Source organism: Falco naumanni, chromosome 11 (assembly GCF_017639655.2).
Source record: "Falco naumanni isolate bFalNau1 chromosome 11, bFalNau1.pat, whole genome shotgun sequence".
NCBI lineage: Eukaryota > Metazoa > Chordata > Aves > Falconiformes > Falconidae > Falco > Falco naumanni.
Genome location: NC_054064.1, coordinates 18,865,590 through 18,886,050, shown reverse-complemented (window position 1 = coordinate 18,886,050; position 20,461 = coordinate 18,865,590). Strand labels below are relative to the sequence as shown.

At 44.2% G+C, this 20,461-nt stretch overlaps 1 protein-coding gene across 1 annotated transcript in view; it reads right to left on the bottom strand.

The window, feature by feature from the left end:
• ZNHIT6 (zinc finger HIT-type containing 6) overlaps positions 1-20,200 on the bottom strand; it is a 37,242-nt gene extending 17,042 nt beyond the window's left edge. The window contains exons 1-8 of the mRNA XM_040610606.1: positions 20,069-20,200; positions 18,489-18,554; positions 18,302-18,408; positions 18,131-18,216; positions 16,625-16,728; positions 6,709-6,777; positions 5,826-5,906; positions 5,201-5,281 (exon numbers count right to left, since the gene is read on the bottom strand). Of these exons, the coding sequence (XP_040466540.1) occupies positions 5,201-5,281; positions 5,826-5,906; positions 6,709-6,777; positions 16,625-16,728; positions 18,131-18,216; positions 18,302-18,408; positions 18,489-18,554; positions 20,069-20,133 (659 nt within the window). The 5' untranslated portion in view covers positions 20,134-20,200. The remainder of the gene's footprint in view (positions 1-5,200; positions 5,282-5,825; positions 5,907-6,708; positions 6,778-16,624; positions 16,729-18,130; positions 18,217-18,301; positions 18,409-18,488; positions 18,555-20,068) is intronic.
• Between the last annotated feature and the right edge of the window lie 261 nt (positions 20,201-20,461).

Here is a 20,461-nt window from a genome sequence, read left to right as displayed (position 1 = left end):
ACAGTGGCACTCAAGGCTACACAAAACAGCAGTTAACAGCTCCCCACTGTTAAAGGAACGCGGATAAAGAAATGTGAGAGAGCTCTGTCTGTGCTCAGCTTCTGTGGCACACTGAGCACCACTAAACAGCAAGCCAGTCCATTGGAAGTACTTCCACTACAATTCCAGGTACTGACTTATAGAATGAGAGCCATAAACCTCAAATTAATTTAACTGGAGGGGAGCCAAAAGGAGAAGAAACAGAAATAAATTCTCTCTTCCTTAACTGTAATGCAACTACAGTAAAAATTTAAATTCCCTCATAGAGCCTTTGTCACAAGAACTATGCTGGCATAACCGCGCTGAGAGCGCCTGCTGGCAGAGAGACAGCTTATGTCGACAGAAGATGCTTTTCTGCTGACACAGCAGTCCCACCACTGCAAACAAACTTTGTTCTTTCCTTTCAGAAGAGGAATTTTCTTTCAATATGCTGCTTCCTTGACCTGCCTGCACTGCCACAGCTGGGCCTGCTCCACCAGCTTAATTGAACAGATTCACATAACTTCAAGTGAGGAATTGCATTTCCCAAGTCAAAACACTTTTCTATTTTAACTTTCTACAGTTCTTTTTAAACTTTAAACTTTACATTCAGTAAGTGGGATACAAACCAATTACTGTGACTTTAATACCAACCAACGCAGCTGATTCAGGGAATACAGATGAGGCTCAAACTTAAGGCTATTTAAGGTAATTTAACTTAATGAAAAAGAATTCTCTCTCAACAGATCTGTGAGCTAAGGAAACGTTCAGATTTCAGAAGAGGAAAATGGTTAAGTAACAAAAGAAACTGATGAGCACAAGAGACAGTCCACTCTGATACTAAACTGGTTTCTTTCCCAAGCCGACTATGCAATTTACATACTCTACTTCAAAAGATTCAAAGGCGAACTTTACCTGCTATTATAAAATCCAATTTTCCTTCTTTTCTAAAAAAGGAAATGTGAAAAACGCAAGCACTGAAACACCAGGGAAAACCCCATCTGTTTATTTTAAAAATACAGTAATTTATATGAATGACTACTCAAGATCATTGCTCGAATGCTGTCTTTCCAATCACGCACTGCAAGAAGATGTATGACAGTAACGTAACAGAATGCATTTCCAGGTTTTGCTGCATTAACTTCAGCTAATTACTTGAGAAGGGGATAGAGGTTGTTCACACTCTTGGAACATGTCCTAGATACCACATCAACAGTCTGCTCATGCAGACAAGTCTGCTAAAAATATTTTAAAAATGGGAAATTGTTTCTGATGTTGCTTCCCAGAGCTGAGCTCTAGAAGGGCTTCTTTACTTGGGTGCAACAGCACATACAACACCAGCACAACAAAGCGCTGGTATTGAATAGCCCTTCATGAGGCACTGGGAAATACAGTAGAAAGACGGCCTGCGAACTGAGAAAACTCCGTCTGTGCAGGTGCCTCTGCAATTAGCTTCCCAGGGTATTTCACAATACCAGCATTTCTACATTTCCCCCCGAACGCCCAGAATCTGACAATTTTTAAACTAAATGGGAATCAGTCCAGACATCTGTCTTTTAGAAATCTGCATAAATGTCTGTTTAATCCCTGCTGCCAGAGGCAGGGAACACCAGCAGGTCTTAATTACCTGGACCAGCCTCCCCTGGGACTTCCACCCACCCTTTCTGCCCAGGGGTCCAGGAACAGGCTAGGCTGTTTCAGTTGGAAGGGACCTACAACGACCATCTAGTCCAACTGCCTGACCAATTCCGAGCATGGTATTACAGGCATTGTCCAAATGCCTCTTAAACACTGACAGGCTTGGGGCGCTGACCACCTCTCTAGGAAGCCTGTTCCAGTCTTTGACCACCCTCTTGGTGAAGAAGCGCTTGCTACTGTTCAGTCTAAACCTCCCCTGGCACAGCTTTGAACCATTCCCACGTGTCCTATCGCTGGATACCAGCGAGAAGAGACCAGCACCTCCCTCTCCATTTCCCCTCCTCGGGAAGCTGCAGAGAGCAGCGAGGTCACTCCTCAGCCTACTCTTCTCCAAACTAGACAAACCCAAAGCCCTCAGCCACTCCTCACAGGACATGCCCTCCAGCCCTTTCACCAGCTCTCCTGGCCTCCACTGGATGCATTCAAGGACCGTTACACCCTTCTCAAATTAGGGGACTCAACTGCACACAGTGTTCCAGGTAAGGCCACACCAGCGCTGAACACAGAGGGATAACCACCCCTTTTGACCGGGTGGTTGTGCTGTGTTTGATGTACCCCAGGATCCGGTTTGTCTCTTGGCTGCCAGGGCACGCTGCTGTCTCCTACTTAGCCGGCTGTTGGCCAGCACCCTCAGATCCCCTTCTGCAGGGCTGCTCTCCAGCCACTCCCCTCCCAATTTATACTTGTGCCCAGCATTACTCCATCCTAGGTGCAGAATCTGGCATTTTGACTTGTTAATTCATCCCATTAATTATAGGCCAATGCTCCAATCTCTCTAGATCCCTCTGCAAGCCCTCTTGTCCTTCAAGAGAGTCAAGAGCACCTCCCAGTTCGCTATCATCAGCAAATCTGCTAAAATGGTGCGTTCCAACTCCTGCATCCAAACCATTGATAAATACGTTGAACAGAACTGGCCCTCGAATTGAGCCCTGAGGAACACTGCTGGTGACCGGTCACCAGCCAAACGTAGCCCCATTCACTACAACCCTGAGCTCTGCCCTTCAGCCAGTTCTTCACCCAGCACACCATGAACCTGCTCACCCCACAGCTGGACAACCTGTCCAGAACGATGCTGTGAGGGACAGTACCAAAAGCCTTAGTAAAATCCAGAAAAATTAAATCCATTGCCTTTCCTTCATCCACTAGGTGGGTGACCTTATTATAGAAGGGTATCAAATTAGCTAAACAGGACTTTCTCTTTGTGAACCATTGCATTAGTCTTTAAATAACTTTTAATAGTTACTCAGTAAAATCTTCTCCATAGTTTTTCAGGCACCGAGGTTAGACTGACAGGTCTGTAATTCCCTGAGTCTTCCCTCACGACCTTATAAACTGGAGTAACACTGGCTAGCTTCCAGCGTCCTGGTTTCAGCTGGGATAAGTTTTCTTCCTAGTAGCTGGTACAGTGCTGTGTTTTGGATATAGGATGAGAATAACGTTGGTAGCACACCGATGTTTTAGCTGCTAAACAGTGTTGACACTAAGTCAAGGACTTTTCAGCTTCCCACCCCACCAGCAAGCAGGCTGGGGGACACAAGAAGCCAGGAGGAGATGCAGCCAGGACAGCTGCCCCAAACTGGCCACAGGGATATCCCATGCCGTATGTCGTCATGCTCGGTATATAAACTGGGGGGAAAGCTGGCCGGGGGCTGCTGCTCGGGGACTGGCTGGACATCGGTCAGCGGGTGGTGAGCAGCTGCACTGTGCATCACTTGTTTTGTATATTCTAATTCTTTTATTGTTACTGTTATTATTATTTTCACTTCCTTTTCTGTCCTATTAAACTCTCTTTATCTCAACCCACAAATTCTACTTTTTCCGCCCTGATGCTCTCCCCTACCCCAGCAGGCAGGGGAGGGGGGAGTCTGTCAGCGGCTGTGTGGTGTTCAGCTGCCTGCTGGGTTACACCACCACTCCCCCCAGACCTTTGGCAGATGATCGAGAAGGGTCCTGCCACAACATCTGCTAACTCCTTCAGTACTCTGGGATGAATCGCCTCAGGCCCCATGGACCTGCGAACATTCAGCTGATACAGCTGGTCCTTTACAATTTCAGTGTCCACAAATGGAAAGTCACTGTTCCCACACCCATAGTCCTCTGACTCAGAGGACCAGGCAGCCCAAGGTCTATAAATATTATTAAAGACCGAGGCAAAAAACCGCATTGAATGCCTCCATTTTTTCTTCATCCGCATTAGTCATACGACCATCTTCAACAAGTACTGGTCCAATGTTTTCTTTAGACTTCCTCTTGCTATTAACATACTTTAAAAAGCCCTTCTTGTTACATGAAACAACACTGGCCAGTTTCAACTCTAACCAAGTTTTGACCTTTTGTGCCTTCTCCCTGCATATATGAACCACAGCTCTGAAATCCTCAATTTCACTTAAAAACAACAGGCTTCTAGCTGACAACTCTGATGGCAAACGTTACAACCATATTTCAAAGAACGATGAAAAGTTTGGACTTGAATTTCAAAGTATGTTACACATTTTTGATAGTACTGGGGAAAAAATACAGTACAAACAGCAAGCTCAGTTACAACTAAAATTCTTTTGATATACCTTTTTTCCCCCCTTAGAAATAATATACCATGCTTTAGGGAAGCATATTATTTACATTTGGTACATCTGAAGAAAAGAATGTACTTTAAGAACCCTAAATAGGAACCACTGCTCAACCACAATAAGCTATGATATTAAGCTGATACATTTCCTTTTCAGTAACACAATGACAACAGGGTGGAGTGTTCAAAATGGTATTTATACCAACAAAAATTATTTCTTAAAAGTTTAATTTTGCAGTTCAAGATTACTGCCTGTTCTGGAAACAAAGAAAACAATTCTGCACAAGTCTGAATTCTGGAAACTTAAAAGCCCACACCCAGAAATATGGTAACACGAAGAGTGATGAGCTAGTAACTTTGAGAAAAATGTGCTATTTCAAAGGCTGTGATGGGATGCTGATAAGCACATAATTTTTGCTGCAGTGATTTAAAAAGACAGCTCTCCTCAACCGTCACTTAACTCTCTTGGGGAGGGTTAACATATCCACAGAGGAACCTGCAGAAAAGAATGGACATCTACATTTCTGCTGGTCAACGCAGTAATTCAACTTTTTAGCACAAATCTGTCTTTGCTGCAGACATTGCTACACGTGCAGACTGCTGCTGAAGCAGCTCAGGTACAGGCGCACTCACTATTCCACCAATGTAGCTGTGAGCACCCTAGCTTCTTAAATTGTCCGAGTATGAGTCCCCTGCATTTACTACTCGGTAATCACACAGAAATTTCAGTACTGATATATTAAAAGACAAAGAAATACCATTTTTTCCAAATAATTTTTAAGATAGCTGGCAATTACTCACTGAAGTTTAATCCATGGGATTATATGATCTCAATTTATAATATTGAAAACTAAGAAATGTATTGTTTCCTTTTGCTATTTTTAATTAATAAACACACAAACTGAAGAACCACCTTACCTGACAGAGTTTTGTTTCCTGTTTTCAATTTTCATTAAAATTTGTACATCTGACTGAGGAGCCACTGTATAGATTTTTAATCTGGAAAAAAAAAAAAAAAAAGGAAAAAAAAAAGTATGCAACAGAGATGAAGAAACAGTGATGTACAATGGACTCTTCTTCCTATCATCAGTCAAAAAATGGGTATCTTTTGCATGCTAAGAGCCACAAGTATATATTTCTTCATAAAGACAATAATTTGCCACATACTAAGTATTTCTTATAAATGAGGGCTATAATTACTAGTATGTTTTTCTAATTACTCTACAGAAAAGGTTCACTGTCACCCCCACTGAGGTTAATTATGGCTACATTTTTTAGAATTACAGTTGCTTTATTTGATCTTTACGCCACAAGTCAATTTCTTAATCTTTTCCTGGTTTCAATTTGGTGGCTGCATTCCAGGGTTAGTTGGTTGGTGAATGTTAGGATGGTTTTCATCACAGGAATTAAAGACGTACTGCTGACTGGGAACTCAGCTCTGCATGCTGAAAGTGCAGCTAGTTTAAGCCATTTATTCAGAACCTTTCCCTTCTTTTCATTAGTGCGTTAGATGAACTAGGCAGAAAAGTTATTAAATACACACCTTTGACAAACTACAGGATCTGACTCCACTGGATCAATGTATGGCTTAAGGATATCAGCGAGCGTTTTATCATCAGGCACCCTTTCACCAAAGATAAAAATCAATCACATAAGACATGGTTCATTGTGTACATGAAAATCTCTGATTGATAAGTCATTGGAGGAAGCTATACATTTGCATGCTATAGTGGCACAACTGAGTAGTTTATGGGAGGACCGTAAATGTGTATCAATATAGCACAGATAATTGACAGCTTTATCTCAATTTCAGCCCTGGGACTTCACTGGCATATACAAGGAGTAAACAGATGCATATCTTTAGTTTCTAACCCTGCAGCAGAAACATGCTGTTCCTACAGTCCTAGAAGCAGACAAGGGCACACTTCTCATCCTCCCTCAGGCTAGGAAAAAAAGGAGAAAGATTTGTCAAGAAAAGCTTATTTTTTGGCCTTTGCAAACTGTGCTCGTGGGCCTTCCTACAAAGCAAACAATGCAACCCTTGATCCTATGTAAAGGTCAATGCCAGTGAACAGGCGAAGAGGGATGGCAAATCTTGCTGAACCTCTGCTCCATGAGAACAGAGTATGTTAGGTGCATGGGATATCACTATCGCAAATATTCAGGCTGCTCTGTTTACATAGAGAAAAGGACTAGCGGTCAAACGTTTTGACTGATTTGAAAAGCCTGCTAGCTTTCAAAGAGGAAAGGACCACACAATTTCTTGAAAAAAGTATTTTTTTCAATTTAAATGCACTTTTAATTAAGACTAAAAATAATATTTATCTTGTATAAAAGAAACAGGTAAGAACTGATAAAAATATTCTGCAGTTCAATTTCGGCAACTAATTTAAACTTCATAAAAATCTGTTTTTCAAGCACTGTACCCTTTTAAAGTGTATTCAGCATGACAGTGAGGAAATATGAGCTTCAAATGCCAGTAGAACTTTTTCTCCCTGAAAAGAAAAAGAAAAGCATATTCTTAATGTTAACTGGTAACTACTACTTCCTTTTTCTATGATAAAGCTCGGCAGCTTGCAGCATGGGTACAGGAAAAAATATATAGTCAAGATTTTGAACAGCATTTTCAAAGAGTAAAAGGGTCATGCAGAGAAGCTGAGATGCACTTTGAAAGATGCAATGCTCCCAGACCCTGCTGAATTTCAAGTCCTCATGGGATGAAAATCTATTCCTTACAAATGCAAGTAACATCACCAACTAACTGATCAACAGCATTTCACGTTTGAAAAGGGAGTACCTTCCAGCTGACTTTCTGTATGTATAGCTAGCTGCCCTTAAATTTCAGAAAAGGAAACTGCTTTTTGGCATATCCCCCAGGAGAGATTGCCAAACCTGTGCAACAAACAGTAACAGCCAGAGGTCCCAGCTGAGGCCAAGTTCTACTGAAAATAAGGGACTTGACTTTTCACAGCAGTGATGGCCTCAATAGAAAACGTGTCATGGGCAGGGATGGAAGCTACATTTTGGCATAACATGGATAACAGAAAGAATAAATGTTTTACAGAAAGCTCAGGAAGCTTTTGGTAGCGACCAAAACTGATGCCATGTTCCTTTCTCTGGTTTGTTAGTTTTAAGACCAGGCTTCCCTTTCCAGCTAGCATAATTAACACCTGAAAATAGAAGCTACTGAAGCATGGTTCCAGTGCAGTATCATCTTAAGAGAGGCAGCATTACCTAGAGGATACTTTGCTAGATTAGGAAATACCTTTTTGCCTTTTTACTCATCTGCAGAAACACTGCTGAAGTCAATATTGACTTAAGACAAAGCACTTTTCCTCTCATTCCTCCAAATTCTCCCACTGGGTATGGTGAGTGTAACAATGTTTGTCCCAAAGAATCTCCAAAAATCCCAATCTAAAAGGTTGGTGCATGGACCTTTGCTCTGGCTCAGAATTTTACACTTATAATGAACAGCAAAGATTTGGAAGAAGAAGGAGGGAACTACTACCATTTAGAACGCAGAGGCCAGGCATCTCTTCAAAGCACAGGAACGTCTAATGGTACTTCCCGCTCCGTGCTTCCCAACTTTAATTTTTTTTTTAAACACTAATTAAGATCTACGAATCATTATATCCAGGATAAACACCATCAGTTACACAAAGATTCTGGTACTATAATTAAAAGTAAACACAGTATTGTTCCAACATGCTGTTTAATTTGTTTTATTAGGCAGATGAAATATTATCCAAGGTTCTAGCTGGGTGCAGAGAGAACTGTACATGTATCCAGTAGCAGAACAGTAAACTTATCTGCTAAGTTCAATTAATTATTATACCCATTTTTAAATGCAAGGATTTTAAAAAATGTGCTCTTATCAAATAAATAATCACTCCCTTACCTAGTTATTCCTAGGAGAAAACTGAGCTTTACAGCTGAACTAAATGTTAAATCAGAAGCGTTAGTGTTTACCAAAAAAAAGAGCAAGCAAGAGCCCTAGCTCCAAGAAGCTAACAATTAGAATAAAAACATCTAATGAAGGCCAAGGTCCTCAAAGCAACATCTGACCCAGCAGAGCTGTACGGCATGCCTTGTGATTCTCCCCTCTATCTGCTAGAGCTGAGAATGAGAGTGCCCTCCCTGAATGAGGTCTGAAAGAGACAAGACGAATGTATGACCAGAGCTCTAGGATAACACCGAAAACCTTATCAACGACACAGCATATAGGACCAGAAGCTGACACGGTATCTTGCCTCACGAAATTTTAGGCTATTTTGCATATTGGTATGATACCACCTTAAATTACCAAACCAGAAAGGGTTTTGAAATAACTCAAAATCACTGGGTGGAATTTTGGAAGTTTTTTGCAAGATGAGTGAAACAACGTTTTGCAACTCTGCATTTTGACAGCTGAAGGAAGCATCAACGTTACTGTACACATAGAGCAAACTGGAATATCAGTAGAACCATGGAACCAGTTCAACTGACTTGTGATGAACAAGCTTGTTATTCCTCTCTGACATATGTTAATATCTGACATTTAATGTAGCACGGTATTAATGAAAGCACTTTCCCAAGGAGACTTCAGTAAAAGTCGGTAATCTTTAGACATAGATACAGTGGTCACCGTGACTAGCTGCAGGAAACACTAATGATGAGCACATTTATAAAATACTTGTAAGGACTGTTCAGATGAGGTTTTTGTTATATGTTATCAAATAAAATGAGGCCTTCTAGCATTTTTTCATTTAAGTCACCATCTTTCACAATTTATTCAAACAGGCCATGTTTATCCACTCTAAGTGGCCAACCCTTACTGTGATACGGACTTTCTTTCTGTTAAATTTTTAAATCAAGACAGCTAAAGCAATGGGAGTACTGCAGATCTTCCTCTCCCAAGCGGGAACAGACCAACCCTGACACAGCTCACCAAAACATGCATGTGGCCTGGAGGGCTGCCTCTAACACAGACTCTTGAAAAAGACAAGTTCCAGAAGTACTTCTAGCTATCTGCTACCTGTCGTTAGGAATACTCTTTATGTGTCTGCAGAAATGGTCATTACAGCATATTCTGATTTCACATGCAAGGCCAGTTCCCTGCAGGGTCACTGAAGCAGACTCAGCCCATCACTGCAGCTGTAAAATCAGCTTCAAAGGGTTCTTTTCAGACTTTTGCTTTCCTTCTCCCTTCCAGGCACAAGGCAGTCTATGGAACAGTGTGCAGAAAGAGCCATGTATGGATCAGGGATTCTGAACACTGAAGTTAAAAAGACCACCCCTTGGAAGTTTAACTTTGGAAAAAACAGAATGTATGAGCATCCTGAAACCCCTGCCCCAACTTTTTGTCTACCTGGACTTTAGTAGCCTTTGGCACAGTCTCCCACAGCGTTGTCCCAAAGAAACTGGCTGCTCATGGCTTGGGCAGGTGCACTCTACCCTGGATCAAAAGCCGGCTGGGTGGCCGAGCCCAGAGAGTGGTGGTGAGTGGAGTTACATCCAGCTGGTGACTGGTCACAAGTGGTGTTCCCCAGGGCTCCGTGCTGGGGATGGTCCTGTTTAATGTCTTTATCAATGAACTTGACAAGAGGATAGGAGTGCACCCTCAGTGAGTTTGCAGATGACACCAAGTTGGGGGGAGGTGTTGATCTCCTTGAGGGCAGGAAGGCTCTGGAGAGGGATCTGGGCAGACTGGACTGATGGGCCAAGGCCAGTTGTGTGAGGTTCAACAAGAAGTGCTGGGTCCCGCGCACTGGGGTCACACCAGCCCCACACAGCGCTACAGGCCTGGGGAAGAGCGGCTGGAAAGCTGCCCAGTGGGAAAGGACCTGGGGGTGGTGGTCAACAGCTGACCAAACATAAGCCAGCAGTGTGACCAGGTGGCCAAGAAGGCCAACAGCATCCTGGCTTGTATTCAAAATAGCACGGTCAGCAGGACAAGGGAAGCGATTGTCCCGCTGTGCTCAGCACCGGTGAGGCTGCACCTCAAACACTGTGTTCAGCTTTGGGCCCCTCACTGCAAGAGGGATGTTGAGGTGCTGGAGCGTGTCCAGGGAAGGGCAATGAAGCTGCTGAAGGCTCTGGAACACAAGTCTTATGAGGATATAAGCTTGTTTAGTTTGGAGAAGACTCAGGGGGGACCTTACTGCTCTCTGCAGGTCCCTGAGGGGAGGCTGCAGGCAGGTGGGGGTCGGTCCCTTCTCCCAGATAACAAGCGACAGGACAAGAGGAAACAGCTTCAAGCTATGCCAGGGGAGGTTCACATTGGATAGTAGGAAAAAGTTCTCCACTGAAAGGGTGGTCAAGCATTGGAACAGGCTGCCCAGGGAGGTGGTGGAATCACCATTCCTTGAGGTGTTTTTTAATTTTTCAATGCGTAGATGTGGTGCTTGGGGACATGGTTTAGTGACGGACTTGGCAGTGCTGGGTTAATGGTTGGGCTTGATCTCAACAGTCTTTTCCAACCTAAATGATTCTGTGATTCAATGCATACCGAAACTGCAGTTAACTACTTCATCTCTCTTCCAAGTACTCTTGCCTGAAAGTAAATGGCAAGCTGAAAGAGGTAAAATAGATTATGAGCAGCGTAGGAGGAGGCAAAGAAAAAATAAGCTTAAAATTGGAATAGCCTCATACTCTTTGCTGTATAATGAAGTCTTGAAAAACAACCTGCTGGATGCCTGTTATTACAGTGAAGCATCCCTCACCATCACTGATCTCTGCCCAGTTAGAGAACTTGATGTCAACTGTAGATGGTATCAAAGCTGCTTCACAACAAGTTCTGATTAAAATTAGATATTCTGGCTCCAGATCTCACTGACTTCATTTTCCATTATGGCTCACTGGGGTAGTATTTCCTTTAAATGCAACTGAGACGTACTATGTTCATTTTCTAAATGAAAATGCTTAATTAAGTCATCTGCAGTTGAATAACAGCTCACTGCATGAAGTGTTCCATGCTGCTTGGCTGCCATGGAATGCCACTACACGGTTTTCTTGAATACCAAGGCACTGACGATAAACTACCGAACAGCAGAGATCTGGATCAGGCACAAGCCCATCCTTGATGTCAGTAAAAGCAGCATCACAGCCCATCCCTGAATTGCTTGGCTTCACATCCTATTCTGGCTACTTCAGAGGCATGGAAACTGATCAGAGGGAAAAAGAGGAGCCAAGCACCTCTTCCCCTGCGTGAGATGTAGCTGCAAATTATGTTCAGGACTGCACAGACTGTTTTGCAATTACTGTTCTTCTAAAACAAAGTAACTGCGTCCCTTTCATTTCTCCTAAAACTTCCAAAATTTTTTTCTCTATCAACTACAGCTTTCACAGAACTAGCTGTTACCTCCTGCTAGCTCTTGGGACAAGGCAAAAATTCTCACCATCTCTTACAGTTAATGCAGTACTTAGGAAGATGTTCCAAGTACTGCGCGTGTAGGCAGTAGAGCTGCTGGGAATTAAAGGACAGAGATCTACAAAGGATTCTGGGACTTGGACATACCAGTTAAGTGCCTTGGCAGATTTTTAGAAGTGTCCAATGCTTATGTATTTCTTAAAACATTTATGAAATATCTCAGAAAGCTCAACTTCCTTTCCTAGGTTTCCTCTGAACAGTCAATTTGCCCAGACTGCAGCAGGTTTTATGCACATAAAACATTTCTAAATACGTGCATGTATATATATGTAAAATAAAATAGTGACAAAAATTTCCAAATTCATCACATCTTAAGATACCAACTGCAGTTGCCAGCCTCTCAAAGATAGGGATTCACTGATGATATTATTTCTATTTAACAACTCATATTCTTACAGTGTTTTGAAAATAGTACACAGGACATCTTACATCAAAGCGCTAATACTGTAGTATTTCCTGTCCATGTTATTCTGAATTGATAAAAGAGGTGAAAAGGACATGAAGGAGTTTAATGAGAGACCAGTTATCCTTTAATTTGACAACACTCAGTACTCTCACCTAATGCACTGAAGTTTAATTGAAATACTGGGTGTTTAGTATCTACACCTTTGGATAATAATGCCTTTCTCAACTTTCTTAAGCGATGAAGATTCAGGTCAAGTAAGTGACTAGATTATCTTGTGGATTTTTTTTTTTAAAATTAAATTAAAAGCACACTCAGGAATGTGATGATTTCATCCTAGCTGCCTCCCCCAAACTCTGTCTTCCTAGTGCCAAACTGACTTTGCTGCACTTCTAACAGCAGCACATAAAAGACGATGTCTCTGTTTTCTTGAAACTTCATCAAGCTAATTCCTGGATTTGATGTATAAACAGCAAAACTGAAATATTTCTTCTGAAAGTTCATACGTTCCCTAGTTACAGTAAACAGCAAGACAATCAATGAAGGAACTGAAGTGCACTTCCTCTGTAACACATATGGTCTTCTACCAAGGGGCCTCTCACCAGCAGGACGTGTTACTAACCATGTGTTGCAATAATCAAACATGCTGGTCCTGAACTGAGACTCCTGTGTAAATCAAAGGGACACTGTCAAGGCCAAGTAACCCAAACTGTAATAACAGAACTACTGTCCTCTTTAACTTGTGCAAATAAACAAGTTGACTATCAGATTCACTATAAGAATGAAACATTTTGGTTGCTAAAGCATAGAAAAAAAATTCACAGGTATAGAACTCAGTCAGTACTCATCTTCACGAGGGGATGTTCCGAAAAGCTACTGATTTACTGAAATGCATGGCTACCCTGCTCCCTAGTCAATCTGGAGCAGCATTTCTTTGCCTGGGAACTTACTTTGGCAGGTCCCCAAAAGCAAGCAAAAGTACGTACTAAGTAACAGCTACATTCAAGTTTAACAGCTCCAACAGTGTTGCATTAGCTCAAAACCCTGCTCAGATAACTCCTTTGTAAATTCTCAAGATTAGCAACACTTCAAACAATTATTTTAATTATCCCTATCTAGCTAAGGATTAGAGTAGACATTTTAGGGCTTTCAGGTGTACCTCAAAGTAGCTTCTGTAACACTACCGAGCTCGGCTGGTGCTAATCCCAAATCCCCACACTGTATTTTTGTTCTCAGAATTAAAGAGGGATAATGGAAGAGATTCCTTCTCCCACATATATCACCTGATGGAATGCTCCCAAGCTGCAGGCAGCCTCACACCAGGGAGGAGACCTGTGGCCCTCTGGCCCCTCTTGGTGGCAGGGAGAGGTAAGAGGGATTTTGTCTGGGAGGTGCTGTGACAGAGCTGGGAGGAAGCAGGGTGGAGGTGCCTGTGGCAGCGCAGGCAGCAGGGAGGATGGGAGCAGGGCAGCATGGACTGCAGAGCTGAGGGAGCTGCAACACCCCATGTCAGCGTCTCACCACTGTCATCGTCTCCTGCCAGGGAACCGGGAGCTGTGGATTTGCAAGCTCCCTCACCTCTTCCCATCTGACCCAGCTGCTGCCCCAGCTTTCATCCCAAACAGGTCACATTCTCCACCCCTTTCCCAAAGGCCCCCTATCCCAGCAGGCCGCCCCAACTCCAAGGCAGCAGGCATCCAGAAGGGGAACTATCACCTCTATTGGAAACTGTGGGCACCACAGGAAAGGTAGGTGAAGCAGCACACTAAAAATAATTTGCAAATAAGGCATCCTAAACCACCTCCAAGTCAGATGTCCCATGAGTTCACAAACTGGACTCAGACTCTACCTTCTAATGACCCTCCGTTATCCTGATATTCAATATTATGAGTTAGTCTAATCCATGTGTTGCCCCGCATTGGCACATACGCTTTCACAACACTGAATTTAGCCAACAAACTAATGAAGACCAGGAAATGAAGAGTCTGGTTAACACATCCAAACAACCACTGATCTGTCCTCCAGAGGTGGCAGAGGATGACACAAGAATACATCTTGTACTTCCCAGTTTTGGATTACTTTCATTCCCACCCTGTACAGCCTAACTGTTGGCTCACATGGAAAGCGTGACATCATGAAGACGACACCAGAGAGTTGGCAGTTTTCCACACACATATGTTGAGCAGTTTCCAAGCTCCACCCTCTGGGGCAACCTCTCTACAAATTTTGACTGACACACAGTATGAGAAGGGGTTCAGATCTACAGAAGAACAGACACACCAGACCCTGACCACTGTGAGGTCTTAAGCTCACGTAACGCAACTATTTGCACAGCTCTGCCCCATTTGAATGTAATACTCAAGAAAATGTTATGGGTGTCATGAAGTCACGCAGGATAGGCAATAAATGGCTGATACTCACTGGTTCAATCAAACCTCTGTCCATTTAAGGAGGGTAATCAGAACATGCCAATAAAAAAACCAAACCCAAAGGTTAATTTTTAATCTGCGCTGCATTCAAACAGCCCACTGCTGTGTGAGCAACAGTAGCAGCAAGAGAGAGGAAAAATGTCCTTTGTGTAGTACTCACTGAGCACATTCCACACCCCTGGGATAGCATTTACAGGAAAGCGATGGTTACTTCCTATCCTCTCCAGAACGGACAGCATTATCGTGTTTTTTCTGATGGGATGTGGAAGTCCCAGAAAGGCTAGCATTCCAAAAAAAACCAAAAATACCCCAGGACTTTATGATTTAAAAAAACCCCAACCACCAACAGTAAGGCATTCTCCCAGCCAGCCTGTGAAATATTTCCATGCCTAGTTGCCAGTAAGTCACCTTTCTTGCCCCATCCTTACTTTTCAAATCCACTTTTGTTAAACAACATAGAGCGTATAATACACATGAAAGCATAATGTGCTCAATGCTTCATCTGTTCCTGATGCAAGCTGCACTTCAGTATGCACCCAGAAAGGCTTTCTGGAGAAAAAGAACTGAAAAACATGGTACATGAAGGCGAACTTCTGTCAGCACAGCATTGTACCATGTCCAGGATCCTCCCAATAACGTCAAACCTCCCTGTATCCGTGCCTTTTCTATTCTTCTGTCCTTCTCTTAGCTCTCAGCATCCCTGGGTTTTCTGCACTTGATCTGGCTCTTAAAGACAACTCCTTACCCTGTACTCCTTAAGGGCGGTTATGTTATTTTATCCACAACATTAAGAAATTCCCCAGGAAAGTTAAAATCAGCTCTAAGCCCGAGATAATTCAACAGACACAAGACACCTGCAAAAGGCAGAGCATGTGGCCAAGGAAAAGAAAGTCACCATAGAGGCCTCTGCTCACAAGACTAACATCTGCCAAGGTTCAGGGCTACCACCTGGTCTGCTCCAAGGGGAGAGCCTCAGTGATGTTTAAATTTGGGGTAGAGAGAGGACAAAACGCCTCAGATTTCCTCTTTCCATTGGTCCACCGTGGGTTTTCTGTAGCAGAACTGACAGAACAGGGAACTTTACAAGGTTACACTTCTATTTTATGCCTTATGTTCTGCTATAAACTAAGATACCTGCAAACCTCAAAAAACATATTTTGCCCTAGAACAGAAGAAATTATACAGGCCAGTCTGCTGAGCAGTTCTTCAGCAGGTTGTTTTTCACTTTGTCAGAGAGAGACACCAGGTGGTGAGTCAGTGCCCAGCCTGCAGCACCCCGTTTGCCCGACACCCCACATGGCATCCTGCTTTGTACGTCTTGGGGAACAGAGGGGAAATGCATCCTGCAAGCAGAATTTGCCACCAAAACTGAGACCATGAAGAAAACAAGCAGAGAAACTATCAGAGTAGCTGGCTCCCAGCAGATCACTGAGCTTCTGAACCTAGACCTGTCTCCTACTATAATGAAACAGTTTGGTTTTTAAATTATTTTTACTACGAAAACACTTCAAAATACAAACTCTGCATATCAGAGAAAACCCCCAGAATGGATAAAGGGAAGAACATTTAAAGTCTCCTTAGCCTTTTTCCAGAATTCTTATCTGTCTGTCTGCACTTGTCTCTCTAAGCTGCACCGTACCAAGCATCCACATCCTCCAGCGTAGTAACCCCTAACATGGCACGCAACAGAGATAGCTGTATTGGAGGCACCTCCTCAAACTTACAATCAGCCTTTTCAGAAAGAAGGATGTTTGCAACCATTCTACATGAATCCTCTATCATAAACATTTCAAGAAGTATTTTCTTCTGCCATCAACAGAACTCAGTGTTGAAAGATGGAAAAACACAACAGCACTGATTCTTCCTCCTGTTACTCAATGTTGGTATTTGTCTAAAATAAAGCATGAATTGCATAAGCAGTTAAACTGAGCTCAGAGCCTAAAAAATTAAAACCTACGGCATGAAATATTAAATCTCGATTGCTTTTGTAAAAAACCTTACATCTAACAGATCTTACAAGCAAGCATATCAGTATGAATTCAGATCTTCATCAATATGCATTCAGTGAAAACAAAATATTACTGACTGTAACCAAGACTCACATGCAATTGAAGGTGGTTGAATTTTCTCTTCTTTTTGTAAATCCAATGGGCAGCGTTCTCAGGTCAATATTACACCTTCGAGCTTTATTTCTCAAGCAATATAACTATTTAAAAAAAGGTTTAAACATATTCGATTAATACATTCAAAATCTGGAAGTTAAACAATAAGAGAGTAATGCTCACAGAAACTATGGGAAAATTGCACAAAAGGCCACACTGAAAGAAGCACTTTCTTGTACTTTTAAAATAACATAATGAATGAAAAAGTTAATGAAGTAAGCCTAGAAATACCCGAAACATTTTCAGCTGAAGTTTTTCCGTGGTTAAGAAAAAACATGCCAATGACCTCTCTACAGTAAAAGTTATTTTTGAAAAAGAAAAAAAAAAGTTCTTTTTCACATACCGTGAAAGCCACAGGCAGCCATTGTGGGTGTAATACCACCCAGGGAGCTGGTTTTTGCACAACAACCCTGCTAGCAGAAGGGATGCACAAGCACCATCTCAGCCACTCTGGCAAATTCTGATTTGAGGGTAGCACAAAGGATATCATCCCATAAACATGCTTAGTACCACACCCTAAAAACTGCTACCTACGTAGCATCGCACTGTCTTCAGCACGTTTCCAAAACATCCTGGTGGTAAGTAAACACACACAGAATATGACTTCAGACTGAGAGAAAGCTGGATTCTTCTCAATTTACTTTGTTATCAGCATAAGTTCCCTCCAACTGAATTTAGTGCTATATTTAAAGATGCCTTGACAAGACTGGAAAACAACATGGGCCTGATGCCTTTCTGCGACATATCAGTACATCAATGTATTTTTGAGCAAATTTTGTTTTTCTGCGGGGGATTATTGTTTGGCTTTTTTGTTTTAATTTTGGTTCTTGGTGGTTTTGTGGTTTTTTTGCCTTCTTGATCTTAGTCTTTGCAGTTTATCGTTATAGGACTTAACAAAAATGCCACACATTTCAGTGATCGCGTTAATGCTCTACTGGATTTGGAGCAGTTTCAACAACAATCCCCTCTCACCCTGAGAAGGCTGGCTTTTACTTCATTGTTGCTTAAGAGTTATTCTTTGCAGAACTCCAGCTGTCTTCATTTGGTGTATGGAGAAGCATGTAATAACTTCTAGCAACTAATAAATCCATTGTTTACCTGAGAAGTTTGTTCCTAAAAATTCAAAGAAGTTGTGGAGATGGAAGGAAACATTCAGGCTTTCTTAACACACAGCTATCATCCAACAGAGCAAGAGTGGTTATGCATCAGTTCTAAGAATGTACACTGTTAGCAACCCATTCTTCTAAGCAACTGGACATACCCATTAGTACTACTATTACATAAACCGAGAGACTTCTTTTGATTTCTGGCTCTAAAATTCAGGGTCATTTGTACATTCATAAGGGAGGTATCAGCTCTGAAATTTGGACTGGGACTACCTCAGTGGGAATTCAAAGGTAGTCAACGTTATCTCCAACAGACCAAGCTGCTAAATTAAAGACTTACAAGTTTTTTTGTTGCGGGACTATGCATAGTAGGACGTCTAGCAGCAGCATCAGCTGTCCTTCCTACATCTTCCAAGAAACGATAATCTGAAGATAAAAAAAGAACAAGGGAAAATGTACTGCTAACCTTGTGAAAACCATGAATTTTAAAAAGCACAAAGTATACTCTTACCACTCAAAAGGTTCAAGTCAGTAAATTCGTTTACAGAGATAAACGCTGTTTTATCCCTGACTCCATTACAGCTCAGTGCAAGCTTATGCTTCTTTACACACATTAGACTGAAATGACAAAAATAAAAATGTTAACACGCTGCATTCAGCACGAGTGGGGGGAAAAGTTTAATTCACATAATAGATACCTGCACGAATATTTCATGCATCGTGGACATCTGTACTTAGCTTCCTCTTTGCTACATGTTTCACATCTGAAAGAAGTAAAAAGTATCTCTTAATAAAGTGGCAACTTCATGCCTAAGTGGCTCGGGAAAGTGCCTCCTCAACAATCAGGCACTATGCCAGCAACCAGCGTTTTCAGGAAACGTTATCAGGACCGTGAAAGAATAAATACAAATACCTGGATAAGATAAGGTGACAGACAAAATACTGCAAGCTACAGGGAATATCTCCAAACATACGCAGAGGTCTTACCTATATTAAACCACAGTGCAGATGCTTGAAAGAAAAGAGGGAAAACCCCATGCTACCTGCAGAGCTGGAGGCACAGCAAGGCTGTATCGGTTTATGCTTTGTGCCCTCGCATCACTGCTTTGCTCCGTTTACATCACCTGTCACATGCACGGTACCGCGCTGGCTTATAATGCTCCCAGTTTGAGGCAGACAGAAGACAAATGTTGAGGAATCACACTAAAACCTGAACGCTGCATCCCATTTTTGCAATGAAACAGGAAACCCCTGACAACATTGCCAGCAAACCTACTGCTGGCTGTCAGCGGTGCAAACCCCTGAGCCTGGGAACCTCTCTGGCACAGCGCGTACATTTTATGACTACAGCTAAAAAAATCTTATCTCATTCAAAAAAATTCCTCGACAACTACAGATGTGATAATCTCCCTGTTAATTAGGCTATTGCCACAGATGTTTCTCCTATGCTTAGGAAAAGATTCTTGATACGTTAACTGAACCACTCATCACTTTTCATTTAACTCCAACAAACGGGGAAGACAAACACCCCTCACCCCCAGTCAGTAACGTTTTTAAGAGTGGCACAAGCTACTTTTAACTACTAGAGGAGAAATGCAAGGCTCGCTGTGCTGCCCCGCCGGCAGCCGCGGCCCAGCAGGGCGGCAGGGCAGGCAGGCGGGCAGGGCAGGACAGGGCAGGCAGGGCGGCCCAGTGGGGCAGGGCAAGGCAGGCAGGGCGGGCAGGGCGGCCCGGCAGCGCCACCGCCCGGCGGGAAGGCGGCACCGCCGGCGCCACGCGGCACGGGCACGGGCACAGCACGAGCGCCCCGCGGGCTGGGGAGCAGGAGGGCTCCCGTCAACCACGATCGCTCTTCGCTCGTTGCGAGCCCCTCCGCGGCGCCCGGCGCCCCTCAGCGGACCAGCGCCGCCCCGCAGGCCCTGCCCGGCGCCACGCGGGCGCTGGCAGGGGCGGAGACGGAGCTGCCCCCGCCGGGCCCCTCGCTGCCGGGAGCGGGGCCTGCCCCGCACCGAGCGGCAGCGCCCACGACGCCGGGCGCCCCTCTCCACAGGCGGCGGGACGGCGCGGCGGCCACGGGGCAGGGGGCAGAGAGCAGCGCCGCCGTCCCCTGGGGCCCGGCGCACCCCGGGGGGCAGGCCCGGCCCGCGGCGCTGCGTGAGGAGGGGCCGGCGCAGCCTCCCCCTTCGGCGGCCCCGAGCTCCCGCGGAGCTCCAGGAAAGCGCTGCCGAAGCCCAGGAGGCGCCCCCGGGTGCGGCCCCGCCGCCCGCCCGTTCCCTACCTCTGCAGGGACATCTTCCGCCCCGCCGGCCGCCCGGGGCTCCCGCCGCCTCCCTGCTCCGCCATAGCTGCGCGGCGCCGCCTCCCCACACGCCGCACGCCGGGGCCCAGCCGCCGGGGCGGGACCGGCCGCGGCTTTTCCTGGGCAGCGGCGCCGCCTGGCGGCCCCCGGGTGGCGGCGGCCTCGCCCCGGCGCTGCGGGGCCCTGCCCGGGGCGGGGGGACGGGCCCCGCTCCCACCCGCCTCCCGCACCCCGCGGCCCTGGCAGCGTCCGCCGGCCTCCGGGCTTGTCCCCTCCTCTCGGGCTGTCTCACAGCCCGGCTTCACAGGTGCTCTTTAATGCATTTTTATCCGTGAACGGTATCCATAACAGGGATAAAAGGATCCTGACAAA